This window comes from Choloepus didactylus, chromosome 4 (genome assembly GCF_015220235.1).
Source record: "Choloepus didactylus isolate mChoDid1 chromosome 4, mChoDid1.pri, whole genome shotgun sequence".
In the NCBI taxonomy this organism is placed as follows: domain Eukaryota; kingdom Metazoa; phylum Chordata; class Mammalia; order Pilosa; family Megalonychidae; genus Choloepus; species Choloepus didactylus.
The window spans coordinates 96,246,749-96,261,910 of NC_051310.1; the positions used below are offsets into that span (position 1 = coordinate 96,246,749).

Sequence of the window (15,162 nt, forward strand, 5' to 3'; positions counted from 1 at the left end):
AGTGCAATTCAACAAGTAGTTAGAGAGCAAATTTCAAAGACTATTATGGGTTACAGTTCCACAGTTTCAGTTATTTCCTTATTGAGAAATATAACGTGCAAATAGGTAACCACTTTCAAAGTACAATATAATAAGTAGTTATATAGGAAATATATATATAAATATATAATATAAAAATATATAAATCCTCTCTGGAGGATTTAAGTTTCTGAAGAATAAACTTGGTGAGTGAAACTTTAAAAAAGTCTCACTCTCAGTCTAATGCTCTAAGTCTCACTCTTAGAGTCTCAGATAGGGATCTGGGTATTCTTTAGGGTTTTCGGGACTACTAACAATTCTTTTTTGATTATTATTTGAATGGAGTATCTTTCTCTCTTTTCGCTTTCAACCTGTTTGTGTCTTTGGGTCTAAGGTGAGTCTCTTGTAAACAGCATATATTTGGATCCTGCTTTTTTTATCCAATCTGCCAATCTGTATCTTTTGATTGGGGAATTTAATTCATTAACAATCTGTGTTATTACTGTAAAGCCAGTACTTACTTCAGCCATTTTGTCCTTTGGTTTTTATATGTCATATCTTTTTTTGATTTTTTGTTGTTGTTTTGTTTTGTTTTTGCCTCTCTTTTCCTTTATTGCAACCTCCTTTTCTGAATAGTTGATCTTTTGTGATATATCTGACTGATCCCTTTCTCATTTCTGTTTCTGTATATTTTTAAAATATTTTCTTTGTGGTTACCTTAGGTTTATATTGTACAATCTACACCTATAACCTACTAATTTGAAAAGATACTGACTTAGCTTCAGTAATATACACATTCTCAGCTCCCATATCCCTCCGTTTCCCCTCTTTATGTTGTTTTTGTCCCACTTTACCTCTTTATATTTTGTGTATCCATTAACAGGAAATGTGCCTTTTTCTTGTTCAACTGTATTCTGATTCTTACGGAATTAAGAAGTAGAGTTAATTATTGAGGCACTGGTACTATTTGGTTTTACATTTACCCTTTTAGTTACTTTTACTGAAGATCTTCATTTCTTCACACTTTTCCAAGACACTGTCTCCTGTCTTTCTTCTTTCAACCTACAGAACTCCTTTAGTAATTCTTATAGGGCATGTCTTTTGTTTGCAAACTCTCTCAGTTTCTGTTTATCTGTGAATATTGTAAACTCTCCCTCATTTTTGATGGACATTTTTGCCAGATAAAGAATTTGGGGCTGGCAGTTTTTCCTTTCAGTACCTTCAATATATCATACTTCTGCGTTCTCGCCTCCAAGGTTTCTGATGAGAAATTGGCACTTAGTCTTATTAAGGATCCCTTGTATGTGATGAATTGCTTTTCTCTTGAAGCTTTCAGAATTCTCTCTTTATCTTTGGCATTTGACATTCTGATTAGTATTTGTCTCAGAATATGTCTGTTAAGGTTTATTCTGTTTGGAGTACATTGCTGTTCTTGGATATGTATATTTATGTCTTTCATAAGAGTTGGGAAATTTTCGTCCATTATTTCCTCAAATATCCTTTCTGCCCCTTCTCCCTTCTCTTCTTCGGGGACACACACCTATGATGTGTATGTTTGTATACTTCCTGCTGTCACTCAAACCCCTGGAACACTGCTCTTTTTTTTCTATTCTTTTCTTTATCTGTTCTTCTGACTATATGATTTTGATCATCCTGTCTTCTAGTTCACTGATTCTTTCTTCTTCCTATTCAGTTCTGCTGTTGTATGCTTCTAGTATATTTTTAATCTCCATTATTGTGCCTTTTATCCCCAAAATTTGTTATGTTTCTTTTTAAACTTTCAAATTCTTCCTTATGCTCACACATTGTGTTCTTAATATCTTTTAGCTCTATATCCATATTTTCTTTCATGTCTTTGAATTGATTTAGAAGATTGGTTTAAACTTCTTTGATTAGTTCCAAATTCTGTGTCTCTGAAGTTTTAATTTGTTCCCTTGACTGAGCCATGTCTTCCTATTTCTTAGGGGGACTTATAATTTCTGGGCTTGTAATTTCTGTGGATGTCTGGGCATCTGGTTATCTTGATGTGGCAACTTGGAAGGTCAGTTTTTCCCTCTTGTCTAGGATTTAATTATTTGGCTTTGTTTTAAGGCTCTTTTTTGACGCTTAGTCCAACTTTATTCCATACCTTTAGAGTAGCCTGTGTTTAACTATTCAGATTTTCTCAGCTCTTCATCTGATTTTTGTCCTGGATATACAGTACAATTTTTAATTGTATGTTTTGTGTAATTGTTTCACCTCCAGGAGAACGCTTCCTTTCCTCTGTTCCTTCTCCAGGAATCTTGATCTGTTCTAATTGTTTTTATGCAGAATTTTCTCCCCAGATCTTATGACATGTTTAAATTTTCTCCCTCACTCGCTGCCCCCTTTTCCTTACAGTTTTCAGTTTTGGGACTTCCCTGTCTTACAGTAGTTCATCCCCCACCACCTCCACCATTTTTTTTTTTTTCTGTGAGGCTTTTCTGCTTCTAGTTTGTTCCCCGTTAGGGTATTCCACCCTGGAGACCCAGATGGTGTCGGTCCAGAAAGGTGGGTCAATCAAGAAAGGCCCATTTTGTGTCTGAGTGGTCCAGAAAACAGATACTGGATTGAGTGTGTGCACATCTTGTCGACAGTTCAACCATGGTCTCTCTTTTGTTCTTTTTTTTTTTCTTTTCCCCTGGGAGTCCTTTTATATGCTGCTCTCCTCAATGACTTTTTTTTCTTCATAGCTCTAGCATAGCACCTTGGGCCTAAGGGTACTAAAGATATGTTGGTTCATTGATTGAAATGCTTTCAGGGCACTTGCATTTATATGGAGGGTATATTTTAAAGACTTTGTACAACTCCCAACTTAAATAAAGACAATATCTCCCTAAGAATAAATACGATATAGGGAAAGCTCATAAATCTATTACCCTTTCAGTTATATGGCTTTTTTCACTGCATTTTTATCTCTAAGTACTCTTCTAAACATATCAGTTTTCATGTGTTAGCACTAGCCATTTTTGAATGCTTGAAGGACATTATAATAATGTAAAACAATTTTAAATGATCATGATGATAATGAATGTGGAAAAAAAATAGCACAGTAGTCACCAGAACTGGTACATGTAAACCATGACATGATTCACATAAATGCTATCAAGGGCTATGCAGATTTTTTGTTTTTCAGTTCATGTGGTGCTACTAAGTCACAACAGACTTAATGTTCCTTAGCCAGAAAGTTTATGAATATGTGGGAGTCTTTTGACAATTTTTTTTTTAATTTTTAAGGAGTTTCACCATTTTAAGTTTTATTCATAATACTTATTTTTATATCATATCATTTCACATGTACGTGTTTCATGGTCACATAAAATGTGGCTGTACCATTACTTTTGAAAAAAAAAAAAACTTTATAGATATTAGCAAATGTTTTCATCTAATGCCTCCTAACATCTTTAATCATTTTTCTTTGCCTAGGTACCATTAGGCTTCTCAGCTCCACTAGATGACCTTCCTCCAGTCCCCCACATGGCATGCTGTACCCTGGAAAACCTGTATCTTCTGATGGGAAGGGAACTGGAAGATCTAGAGGAAGTACCTCCAGGAAATGTGTTAGGTAGGGTGGTGTTATGTCTTATATCTGTCCTCGGTTTTGAGAAATTATCTAACATGTCGCAGAAACGTAGCAAAATTTTTGAAGGAAATGGCTTGATCTCTGTTTTTCTTTAGTTATTTTTTTCTGGTCTCCTTAGACTTTCACTGAGTGCATTTGAATAATCAGCTTGTGGATTACTAACTTGCTGTTAATAAAGATATTCTCTTTTTTTAAATGCCCTGCTTAAGTAATCCATGATTGCTTTGTTCTAAGGTGGGGTCCAATTATTTGGGAAGAGGGAAAATTCTATTCACATAAAGGTCTATCTGGATGTATAGGACACTTCTGGTCCTACAAGTTTGAGTCTAAATTTTTGGAAATTAATCTGATATAAAAGTATATTTAAACTCTCTTTTCTCACAATACTTTTAATCTGTTGAGTATTACTTCACTCATAGTACTTGATTATTAATTTATATCCATAATTACTGTTCCTCATCTCTTCAGTGTTTACTACTTGCTTGGCTTCTGCCCCTGTGTGCAGAATTCCTTTTTTAAAGTCCTTAGTGCAACCCGAAAGACTCAGATAAAGGAACTTCCCTTGAACCGTCACACAATCCAGGGTGAACTCTAGAATTCTATATTCTGTTTCATTGCTTGATTGATTCTGAACCCTTTATAGTCATTGTCAGATATAGAGTTATTAATTGGGAGATTGTTTGGGTTGGGAATTCTCTTTATGTTTTAGAAAAATGGTCTAGGCTTTTGGCCCAGAACAGCTAATGATTGCTCTAGAGTTTGTCAATTTTAATCCAAGAAATTTGACACAGCATCTTGTTGCTCTACCACAAAGATGCATTCTTCTATTTTAATTCATTTTTTATTTTTTTTTGGCATGAAATTAGTAGAGTTCTCAGCTTGTGTGTGTTCACCATTTTATTCCATACCTTTGAAAAATGCCATTGAACCTTAATAATTGACATAACTTCATAAGCTGCTGTGATCAACAAAATACTTTATCAGGAAGAGCATTGGAAGAATAGAAAATACCTTACTTTTTGTTCAGAATTTGGATAAGCCTTTCTTGTAATTACTGCATTGTTCAGACTCAGTCCATATTGTTTCTTAAATGGAAGGTGGGTTGAGGATCTCTAGCATGATGTTGAAGTAAATAGAAAAGATAGTCTGTTGAGTGGATGGTTTTTGTAATGTCTCCGCTAATCACGGCCAGGTGTTTGTGCTTTTTCCCCAATAGAAGTTGAGAACTTGGTATGCATTAGCTTTTGTTTTCCTTCTTTCTGTTTTTGGATTTCTAGGCACTGTCCAGACTGAGATTAAGTGGTATACAGGAGGAAACCATTCCTCTCTCATCCACCTCTTAAGACAATGTTGGCTCTGCCATCTGCTACAGGAAGATGTCCTTATATGCCAAAACTTTTCATTTTCTCTTTGAGAAAAGAGATATACCTTATTGTCTTTCATTGATCTTTTAAAAATTGTTGGGAGTGGTGGTAGGAGTGGAGATAAGGTTAAAGCTGATTAAACATTTTTTTACCGTGTTTAACTATATAAGAATAAGACAGATAGGCACAGCACCTTGGGACAAAATGGATTGAGGAGGAAAAGCCAGATTTATTCCCTATAATAGGTTGCATTTAGCTACAAGAAAACAAAACACCAACCTTATAGGGTTTGTTGTTTTTCTGTTTTTTTATTTTTGCGATTTATGTTGGTATTTAATGTCATTTTCAGTAGTGCTAAATTAAAAAGGAAAATGGTATAATAAAACTAACCATTTTGGAAGGTCTTCAGAATAGAGTTGCATATAGTCTTCTTTTAGTTCCACTGAAATTTGTAAGTTGGCTTATAGAGAAGCATTTCCTAAGCTTTTCCATGTAACATTAGTTCTATACAGTGCTAATAAGTGTTCCTCTGGGAATGAAAAAAGAATCCTTGAAAAAATAATGGCAAAAGTAAAATGAATTTCTTTTCTGCAGAATTATTATTCAGAGCTTTGATATTCATGTGCCCTATGGCCTTTCAAGAGGGAGGATACATTATGCAGTGTTCTCCGTCTTGTTTTGCCATGGACCCCTGTTTGTGAGAATACCTAATAAACATTTCATGTTATGACTGGTATGTAGTGAAGCTCATTGAGCAGTTCTGGTTTAAAAAACAGATTTTTAAAAAAATGAATCATTTTGTATAGGATAACTTGGTCAAATTGTAGAATTTTTCTTGGAACATATGTCTCCAAAGTAATATATATATATTTATTTATTTTTTATTTAATACAGATTCCCATATTCCACTGTATTATTAAGACCTTACATTTGTGTGGTACATTTGTTACAACTGAAAGCACATTTTTATAATTGTACTATTAACTATAGTCTATGGTTAAACTTAAGGTTCACTGTTTGTGTTGTGCAGTTCATGGATTTTAAAAAAATATATTATTCTAGAAACATATACAACCTAAAATTTCCTGTTTTAACCAGATCAAATATGTAATTCACTGCACTGTGTTAATTATGTTCACAATGTTATGCTACTGTCACCACCATACATTACCAAAACTTTTCCATTGTCCCAAATGGAAACTTGCTGCACATTTTAAACCTTAACTCCTGTTTCTTACCCCCACCCCATCCCCTGGTAACTTATATTCTAAATTCTGACTCCATGAATTTGCTTATTCTAATTATTTCATATCAGTGAGATCATACATTTGTACTTTTGTGTCTTACTTTACTCAACACAATGTCCATGTTGTCACATGTATCAGAACTTCATTGCTTTTTACAGCTGAATAATATTCCCTTGTGGGAATATACCACATTTTGTTTATTCATTCATCAGTTGTTGGATACTTGGGTTGCTTCCATCTTTTGGCAATTGTGAATAATGCTGCTGGGAATATCAGTGTGAAAATATTTGAGTCCCTACTTTCACTTCTTTGGGGTATGTACCTAGAATTGAGATTGCTGGGTCATATGGTAATTTTATACTTAACTTTCTGAGGAACTGCCAAACTGTCTTGCACAGCAGCTGCACCATTTTATATTCCCACCAACAATAAATGAGTATTCCTATTTCTCCACACCCTCTCCAACACTTGTAATTTTCTGTTGCTTTTATTTAAATAGTAGCCATTCTAGTGGGTGTGAAACAGTATCCCATTATGGTTTTGATTTGCATTTTCCTAATGGCTAATGATGTTGGGCATCTTTTCATGAACTTTTTGGTCATTGTATATCTTCTTTGGAGAAATGCCTACTCAAGTCTCTTGCCCACTTTTTAATTGGGTTGTTTGTCTTTTTGTTGTTGAGTTAAAGGATTTCTTTATATATTCTGGGTATTAAACCCTTATTGACTATGTGGTTTCCAAATATATTCTCCCATTGTGTAGGTTGTCGTTTTACTTTCATGTGAAAGTCCTTTGATGCACACAAGTTTTTAATTTTGATGAGGTCCCTGTATTAGTCAGTGTTCTCTGGGGAAACAGAACCAACAGGAGATATCTGTAAATATCTCTTATTTACAAATAAGAGAAGTGTCTTCATGCAGCTGTGGAGATGCATGAGTCCAAATTCTGTAGGGCAGAATGCACGAGTCCAAATTCCATAGGATGGGCTGTGAGCTGGCACTCCAGTGAGGGTCTTCAGTGAACACCCCAGGAGAGGCTGGCTGGCTGAAGAAGTGAAAGTTCTCTCTCTTCTCTCTTAAAAGTCTTCAACTTGGGTTGAGCCCTCTACCATAAGTTTTACCCTTGGGAAGACGGTTGCTGCAAAGGAGAGGCTAGGCCTCCCTGTATTTGTGCCTAAGAGTCTCCTCCTGAATGCCTCTTTGTTGCTCAGATGTGGCCCTCTCTCTCTGGCTAAGCCAACTTGAAAGGTGAAATCACTGCCCTCCCCCCTACGTGGGATCAGACACCCAGGGAAGTGAATCTCCCTGGCAACGTGGAATATGACTCCCAGGGAGGAATGTAGACCTGGCACCGTGGGACGGAGAACATCTTCTTGACCAAAAGGGGGATGTGAAAGGAAATGAAATAAGCTTCAGTGGCAGAGAGATTCCAAAAGGAGCCGAGAGGTCACTCTGGTGGGCACTCTTATGCACACTTTAGACAACCCTTTTTAGGTTCTAAAGAATTGGGGTAGCTGGTGGTGGATACCTGAAACTATGAAACTACAACCCAGAACCCATGAATCTCGAAGACAGTTGTATAAAAATGTAGCTTATGAGGGGTGACAATGGGATTGGGAAAGCCATAAGGACCAAACACCACTTTGTCTAGTTTATGGATGGATGTGTAGAAAAGTAGGGGAAGGAAACAGACAGACAAAGGTACCCAGTGTTCTTTTTTACTTCAATTGCTCTTTTTCACTCTAATTATTATTCTTGTTATTTTTGTGTGTGTGCTAATGAAGGTGTCAGGGATTGATTTAGGTGATGAATGTACAACTATGTAATGGTACTGTAAACAATCGAAAGTACAATTTGTTTTGTATGACTGCGTGGTATGTGAATATATCTCAATAAAATGATGATTAAAAAAAAAAAAAAAAAAAAAAAAAAAAAGTCTTCAACTGATTGGATTAAATCCAGCTGCTTGAATTCTCATTGCTGAAGACATGTGGTTGATGTAATCAGCCACAGATGCAATCAATTGATGATTTAATAAACCAGCTTCCTGGTACTAACTATATAGTTTTAAAACATCACTCAATAGGAAGTCCAAGGATAGACATTTCAGAACTGGTGTGATGGCTCTCCTATGTCGTCAGGGAGCCACATTCCTCTTGTTTGCTCTGCCATCCTCAGCATGTGGCTTTTGTCTCCATGAAACCAAGATGGCGCCTGCATTTCCGGGAATCACATCCAACAGTCTGGCAGGAAGAGGGTACAAGGACCAAAGGCCTTTTCGTGGAACTAATGTTTTTATTTGGGAAGAGATGCCCTCTCTGGTGACTTCTGTGTATATTTTCATTTTCATGATTTTTGTCACATGGCCATGCCTAGCTTGAAGGGAGGCCAGGGGTTGAGTATTGCCGCTTTACAACCTCTATAGTTAAGGCAAAGATATTAAGGCTGTGAAGGGCTTTTGATTAGCCAGTAGCAATCAGCCACATTCCCCCACGTTGGCCTGGTGATGCCTGAGGCCTTTGTATTAAGGTTTTCAGGTTTTTCCCATTAAGGAGAAAGATAGTCCACCAGAAGTATTATAAATATAACATTGAAGGAATTGGGACCCAGTGAGCCATGTTGATTTATCTTTTGAATTGAAACATACATTGACTATTTTTTCTTCTAATTCAAAGCTAGTTGAGCCCCCTGCATGGCTGAAAGACCATTCTGGTCATAGTTTTGTTGCTAACCATGGCAATTGCATAGTGTTTCTGGTCTTCAGTTTCCCCAAATGATTTGGACTATAGCAGTGTTTCCTAACATTTCCGTATGGTAGAAATAGAACAACCATTTTTAATTTTTTTTCCTAAGATGACTATTTATGGATTCCCAGGCATTCTTTTATTATATTTATCATATATTGTTATCTTTACCCATATATCCTAAACATTAAGGACAAAATACTAGCATTGTATAGAATATGTTTTATTGCTGTAGCTATAAAATACAAACAATTGTAATTTGTTATAAGTTTAAAATTCCTGTTATATTATGCAGGTTCACATGGGGATGGAGTGAGGTAAAAATTCTTAGTACTTAGGTTATGAAAAGTTTTCCCTGGACTATGTCAGTATTCCACTGGTGGGAAAAAATCCTAAACCAGATTATATCCAAGGTCCCTTCTACCTTTTAACTTTTCAGGCTTTTCTTTTTTAGAGAAAAACTTCATTTATAATAATTAGCATATTTCTCTCTCTAGTGTTCATTAGAAAGAACGGTGGAATGTTTTGACACAGTAACTTTGGATTGATAACCCATTTGAATGGCTCCATCAAAACATCTTAATCTAGTTACTGCCACAAAGACATAGAATAACCTTTTCAGGCAAATTTGACTTATTCGTTGATTAAAAACTTAGAGCATATATAGCAGCAGTAGCAGTTTCATAAGCCAGGGTGTTTAATAAAAGCAACTTTTCAAAGTTAGGAGTAAGTTTAGGGCAGAACAGAAAATAAGGCCAAGGATTCTGGTATATTAAGAGGGAGAAGCAGACAGCTTGAGGTGGCTTGGGGCCAGGGGCTGGAATCCTGTGAAGGCTCTTTCACTCACATGCTGGTGGCAATGCTGGTTGTCACCTGGGACCTGGGCTGGAACTCATGGCCTTTCCATATGGCTGCTTGTTTTCCTCACAGAGCAGTGGCTGGGTTCTAAGGGTGAGTATCCTAAGAGTGAGCCAGAGGAAGCCATATCACTTTTTTTTTTTTTTTTTTTTTTTTTATTTTGACATAAATTCAAAGTTACAGGAACAGGTGCAAAAACAATACAAACCCGATACACAGAACTCCAGCATACCCTGACCCCCCTCCCCCGATACCCTGATCCACCAACTTTAACATGCTGTCACACCGCCATTTCTCTTTCCCTCCCTCCCTTCCTCCCTCCCTATCATCCATCATTTACTGCTCTGTCTTCTGAACATATGAGAGCAAGCTGCACACATCCTTGAACAAACACTATAATTCACATATACAATTCCCATGAACAAAACAGTCTTTTGTGCAATCCCATTAAGCACAGCTAAGAAGTTCAAGAAATTCAACATTGATACAAAGCTTACATTCTGTATTTCTTTTTTTTTTCTTTCTTATGTCTCAGCTGTGTCCCTTTGAGCCTCCTGTCCTCTATCCTCAAATCCCATCTAGGATCATCCTTGGCATTCAATTGTCACCTATTTAGACTGTCTTTTTTTTTTTTTTTTTTTTTTCAATTGTGGAAGCATACATACAGCCTAAATCTTCCCATTCCACCCCCTCCCTAGCATTCCATTAGTGGGATTAATCACATTTAGATTAATTTAGAATGTTGTAATGCTATCACCTTCCTACCATCTATTACTAGAAATTTCCCTTCACCTCAAACAGCAACCCTACACTCATTTCTTAACTTCCCATTGCCCCTTACCCCACTTCTTGTAACCCGTACTCTGCTTTTCATCTCTATGGTCATATTCTCTGATAATTTCTTTGTGTTTACAGTGGGGCTTAAAATTAACCTCTTAAATCCATAAAAATCTTGTTTTTCTTTGATACCAACTTAACTTCAATAGGACACGTAAACTATGTTCCTATACTCCTCCATGCCCCCACCTTTATTTATTTTTTATTTTTTATCTTCATTTTATTGAGATATATTCACATACCACGCAGTCATACAAAACAAATCGTACATTCCATTGTTCACAGTACCATTACATAGTTGTTCATTCATCACCTAAATCAATCCCTGACACCTTCATTAGCACACACACAAAAATAATAAGAATAATAACATATCACTTTTTATGAACTGACTTCCAAAGCCATTCAATCTCACTTCCCCAGCACCTATTATTAGATATTTTGATAGGAGGAGTGTCAAAGAATTTGTGGACATTTTTTAAAACTACCGTACTCCTAATCACAGATAATTTCTTGTTTTGTTTTGTATTTTACCAGGCCTGTGACAGGATACATATCACAGATCAAGACATAGAAATGTTTATAGTGATCAGGGCAGGCCTGTAAATACCATCTTCTTTTACTCTTGTTAACTTGGAGAAAAAGTTGTAATTCTTATTTAATAAGAAAATAGTGGAGAGTGATGTCACTAATACCCATATGTTTTACATCAGAAATGACAGAGTCAGAATTATCAAGCACAGATGAAAATTTTTGTTGGAGAAACAGGTGAAAACACTATATGGAGAAACATTGTTGAACAATTCAGCATATGTTGTCTAAGTCTAAAAGGAAAGTTCTTTTCTTGGCACTTGAAAAATGCGGATTTCACATTTGAACTCAGCTTTAACTCAGGGTACTTATACTGACTTGTAAGTATGGAATAGATTTTGTGGTGTGGAAATGGTTGATTTAAAGTCTAAAATCACTTAATTCCAACCTGATGTTTGTAAAGCTGGTATAGATGGGACAGAGACCTCACCATGTTTAACACACAATCGCCTTTTGTTCAATTCCCTGCCGAGAATATCTCTAAAAATAAATGTTTGCTACAGGCTCCTATTAAATTGTGAGGGAAATTGAATTAGGATTCCACGTCTTTAGCCGTTTCATATAAACTTTCAGATCTCTTCCAGATGGTTAAATCTTTAAAAGTTCAGGGACATTCTGAGAGGAAACATGATACTCCTCTTTTCACAGCATGAGGAAAATAATAGATATTAATTAGCCTATTTCTGAACTGGTTTTGGTTCTGCCTTGGTTTTTTGCTGGGTCAGTGGGAAATCATTGTGGATTGAATCAAGTGCATGTGTGTATGCATGCATGCATGTGAATTCTTAGTCATGTGGGGAGCTGAGGAGTCCAGTCTCTGAAAAGTGTTATTGACAGATTTGATGTGCTTTATTTCAAGGGAAATCTCAACAGTTTGTGATTCTTAAGTCTTTGTGGTACTTTTTTAAGGCTTTAAATATTATCACTAGTGAATTTTTTAAAATATAATTTATTATCAAAATTTTCACTGGGGAATTTATTTTAATCATTGTATAACGAGCAACATTATAGTCACTTCTTAGTTATAATAGTCTCAGCTAATTTTCATGAATTTTTTTTACAGGTGATTTTATTTTCATGCTTATTAATAGTTATGTCTTATTTCTTTTTATTTTCATATTGCCTATAAGAATATGGTAAATAATAATAGTGATAGTTGATATCCTCTCTACTTCTTTCCTTACTTTAATGGAAATGTATCTAGTGTTTTAGTGTCAGATTTGTTATTGCCTGTTGGTTCATGATATCTCTTATTTTATCATGCTAGAAAACTATTTTTTTTTTAAATCAGGAAAAGATGCTGAATTTATTGATTTATTCTCCACATCTGAGGAGAAAATTACAATTTTTCTCCATTCTGTAATTAATGTCATGAATTATATTTGATTACTATCCTGATTATTAGATTGTCCTCACATTCCTGGGGGGAAAAATCACTTGATCACTGCATATTATACTTTTAGTATACTGTTAGATTCAATTTACTAGCATTTTATACAGATTTTTCTTGCATATAATGTAACATTGGTCATTATTTTCTTGATATAATGGTAATTCCAAAATGGGAAGCTTCCAACTTTTCCACCCTCTATAACTGCACTGTCCAATTTGGTAACCACTAGCTACATGCAGTTATTTAAATTTAAATTGGTAGAAATTAAATAAAATTACGATTTTACTGCATCACTTGCACTAGCCACATTTCAAGTGCTCAGTAACCATATTTGACTGATGGCTTCCCTATTGGACAGAGCAGATTTAGAAATTTCCATTATCACAGAAAATTCTATTGGACAGTGCTATTCTAGAGAAATTTCTATAATGTGAGAATTATCTTTTCCTTGAAAGTTTTGAAATAGTTCATCTGGAAAATCAACTGGACCAGGTATATAAAATGTTTATTTGGCATGCTGTATCTTTCTCATTCCCAATTCTGTGTATTTGTATTTTCTTGCTTTATTTCTTTGTTATATAAATTTGTCAATTTGTAATATAGATGTGAAGTTCTTATAAATGAATTCCAAGATTTACATTTTAAGTTCTTTTTAAAAAATAAGTTTAAATTTAGTGTAGGTCATGAATAATAGGCCTATTTGAAAATGCAAATATGCTAAATAAGAGTTATCTCTTATCGCAGGAGTAATCACCAGTCTTTTTCATATCATATGTATACATATTGTTTTTTTAATAGGACAAAAATCATATCTTCAACACTGTTTTGAAACCTCTATTTTTTTTTCCTAGAAACAATCCCCTTTCCTCAGAATATTTATAGCTTTTATCCTCTTTGTTTAACTGCATTTGCTGAAACTCCCAAAACAATGTTAAATAACAGTGTTGCTAGGTAGAATCTTTGTTCTCTTCTTTATAGAATTCCTCCAGTGTGTTGCCATCAGGTATTCTGTTGATTGAAGGTTTGAGCTAGATAGTCTTTACAAATGAAAAGAAAGTATCCTCCTGTTTCTATTTATCAGGTTAATTTTTAAAACATGGATAGATGTTTGGATTTATCAAATGGCCTTTTTCCACATCTTTCAGGTGATCAGTATGATTTTTCTCTTTGGACTTACCAATGCCATAAATTATATAAACACAATTCTTAATGTTAAACTAGTTTTGTATTCCTAGAATAAACTATTTGCTGAATGTATTTCAGGTATATTAATAGAGTAATGAATTATATTCATTGGTAATATTTTATGTAAAATGTTTATATATGTAAGTTTGCCTGGTCTGTAACTTTTTGTGCATATTTATTTTATATTTGTGGAATTTAGATATCAGCATTATACTAGCTGCATAAAACAAGTTAGGGGATGATTTTCATTGTTTTCTATTCTTTGTAAGAGTTTAAATGGTTTGGGAATTTTCTAGTCCTTAAAAATTTCATATTAGCACCCAAGAAACCAACTGTTTGGGTTGGGTATTGAAGTGGTGATTTGATAATGTTCTCAGTTGATGTTGCCTCCTTCAGGTTCCTTTCACTATTACTTATGTTGATTTTGGTACTTCATGCTCTCCTAGATAATCATCTGTTTCAGATTGATTATCCAGTGCATTTGCATAGAGACTAGTATTAATATATGATTATAATAATGACATCAACAGTTAACATTTATTAGAGCTTATTATGTGTCAGAAGCTATACAAAATATTCAGGAGTGATTATTTACTTCCTGCCAAATGAAATGGCTAGAAACTGAATGCATCCGTGTTTTGTAGAAGGGAAAATTGAAACTTGTGAAGATTGAGTAACTTTTCAAGTTATGTAATAATACATATTTTTTTAAAAGCTGGGATTTTTTATTTCTTCTGTATCTGTGACTCTTTTATCTTTTCTGATTCTGTATTTGTTTTTTTTCCTTCCTTTTCTTGATCAGTCTATCTGAAGATTTGTTATATTGTTGTCTTTCTTTCTACCCTTAAAGAATCAACTCTTCATATATTTTACTTTTTTTAATACATTAATTTATAAAGTCTTAACTCCTGCTTATTATAAATTTCTTCACATTTTTTGTTGTTGTTTAGAAGAGCTGGTTCATTTTCTTCTTGTTTTTTTAATGCAAGCATTTATACCCTTTGTCTTGGTATAGGTTTGACTGAATTTCTTTATTTTTATATGCCCTGTTTTCTTTATCATTGTATTTTTTATGTGTACCTCCTATTCAACTCTTTCCAACTAGTGAACTTCAGTCACACTTACAGGTGTGACAAGCCACTGGATCCCCTTAGCCCTTGAAGCCATTGAGCAGATTATGGGATGGCTGGTATCCCCCTACCTCTCACCTCAGATCAGGTTGTTACCACTTTAAGTATTCTGGTCAAATCTTATAATTTTCTGCGAAGTACTCCTGAATTTTCAGTTTTGTTTTTCTCTTTCCACTGTGGTATATCAAGAATATG

The 15,162-nt window shown here is 34.8% G+C and overlaps 1 protein-coding gene across 4 annotated transcripts in view; it reads left to right on the forward strand.

Annotated features, from left to right (window-relative positions):
• Positions 1-15,162, forward strand: part of EFL1 (elongation factor like GTPase 1) — a 144,823-nt gene that overhangs the window by 63,213 nt on the left and 66,448 nt on the right. For all 4 annotated transcript variants that reach the window (XM_037833194.1, XM_037833195.1, XM_037833197.1 and 1 more), the window contains one exon: positions 3,463-3,601. In XM_037833194.1, coding sequence (XP_037689122.1) covers positions 3,463-3,601 — 139 coding nt within the window. The remainder of the gene's footprint in view (positions 1-3,462; positions 3,602-15,162) is intronic.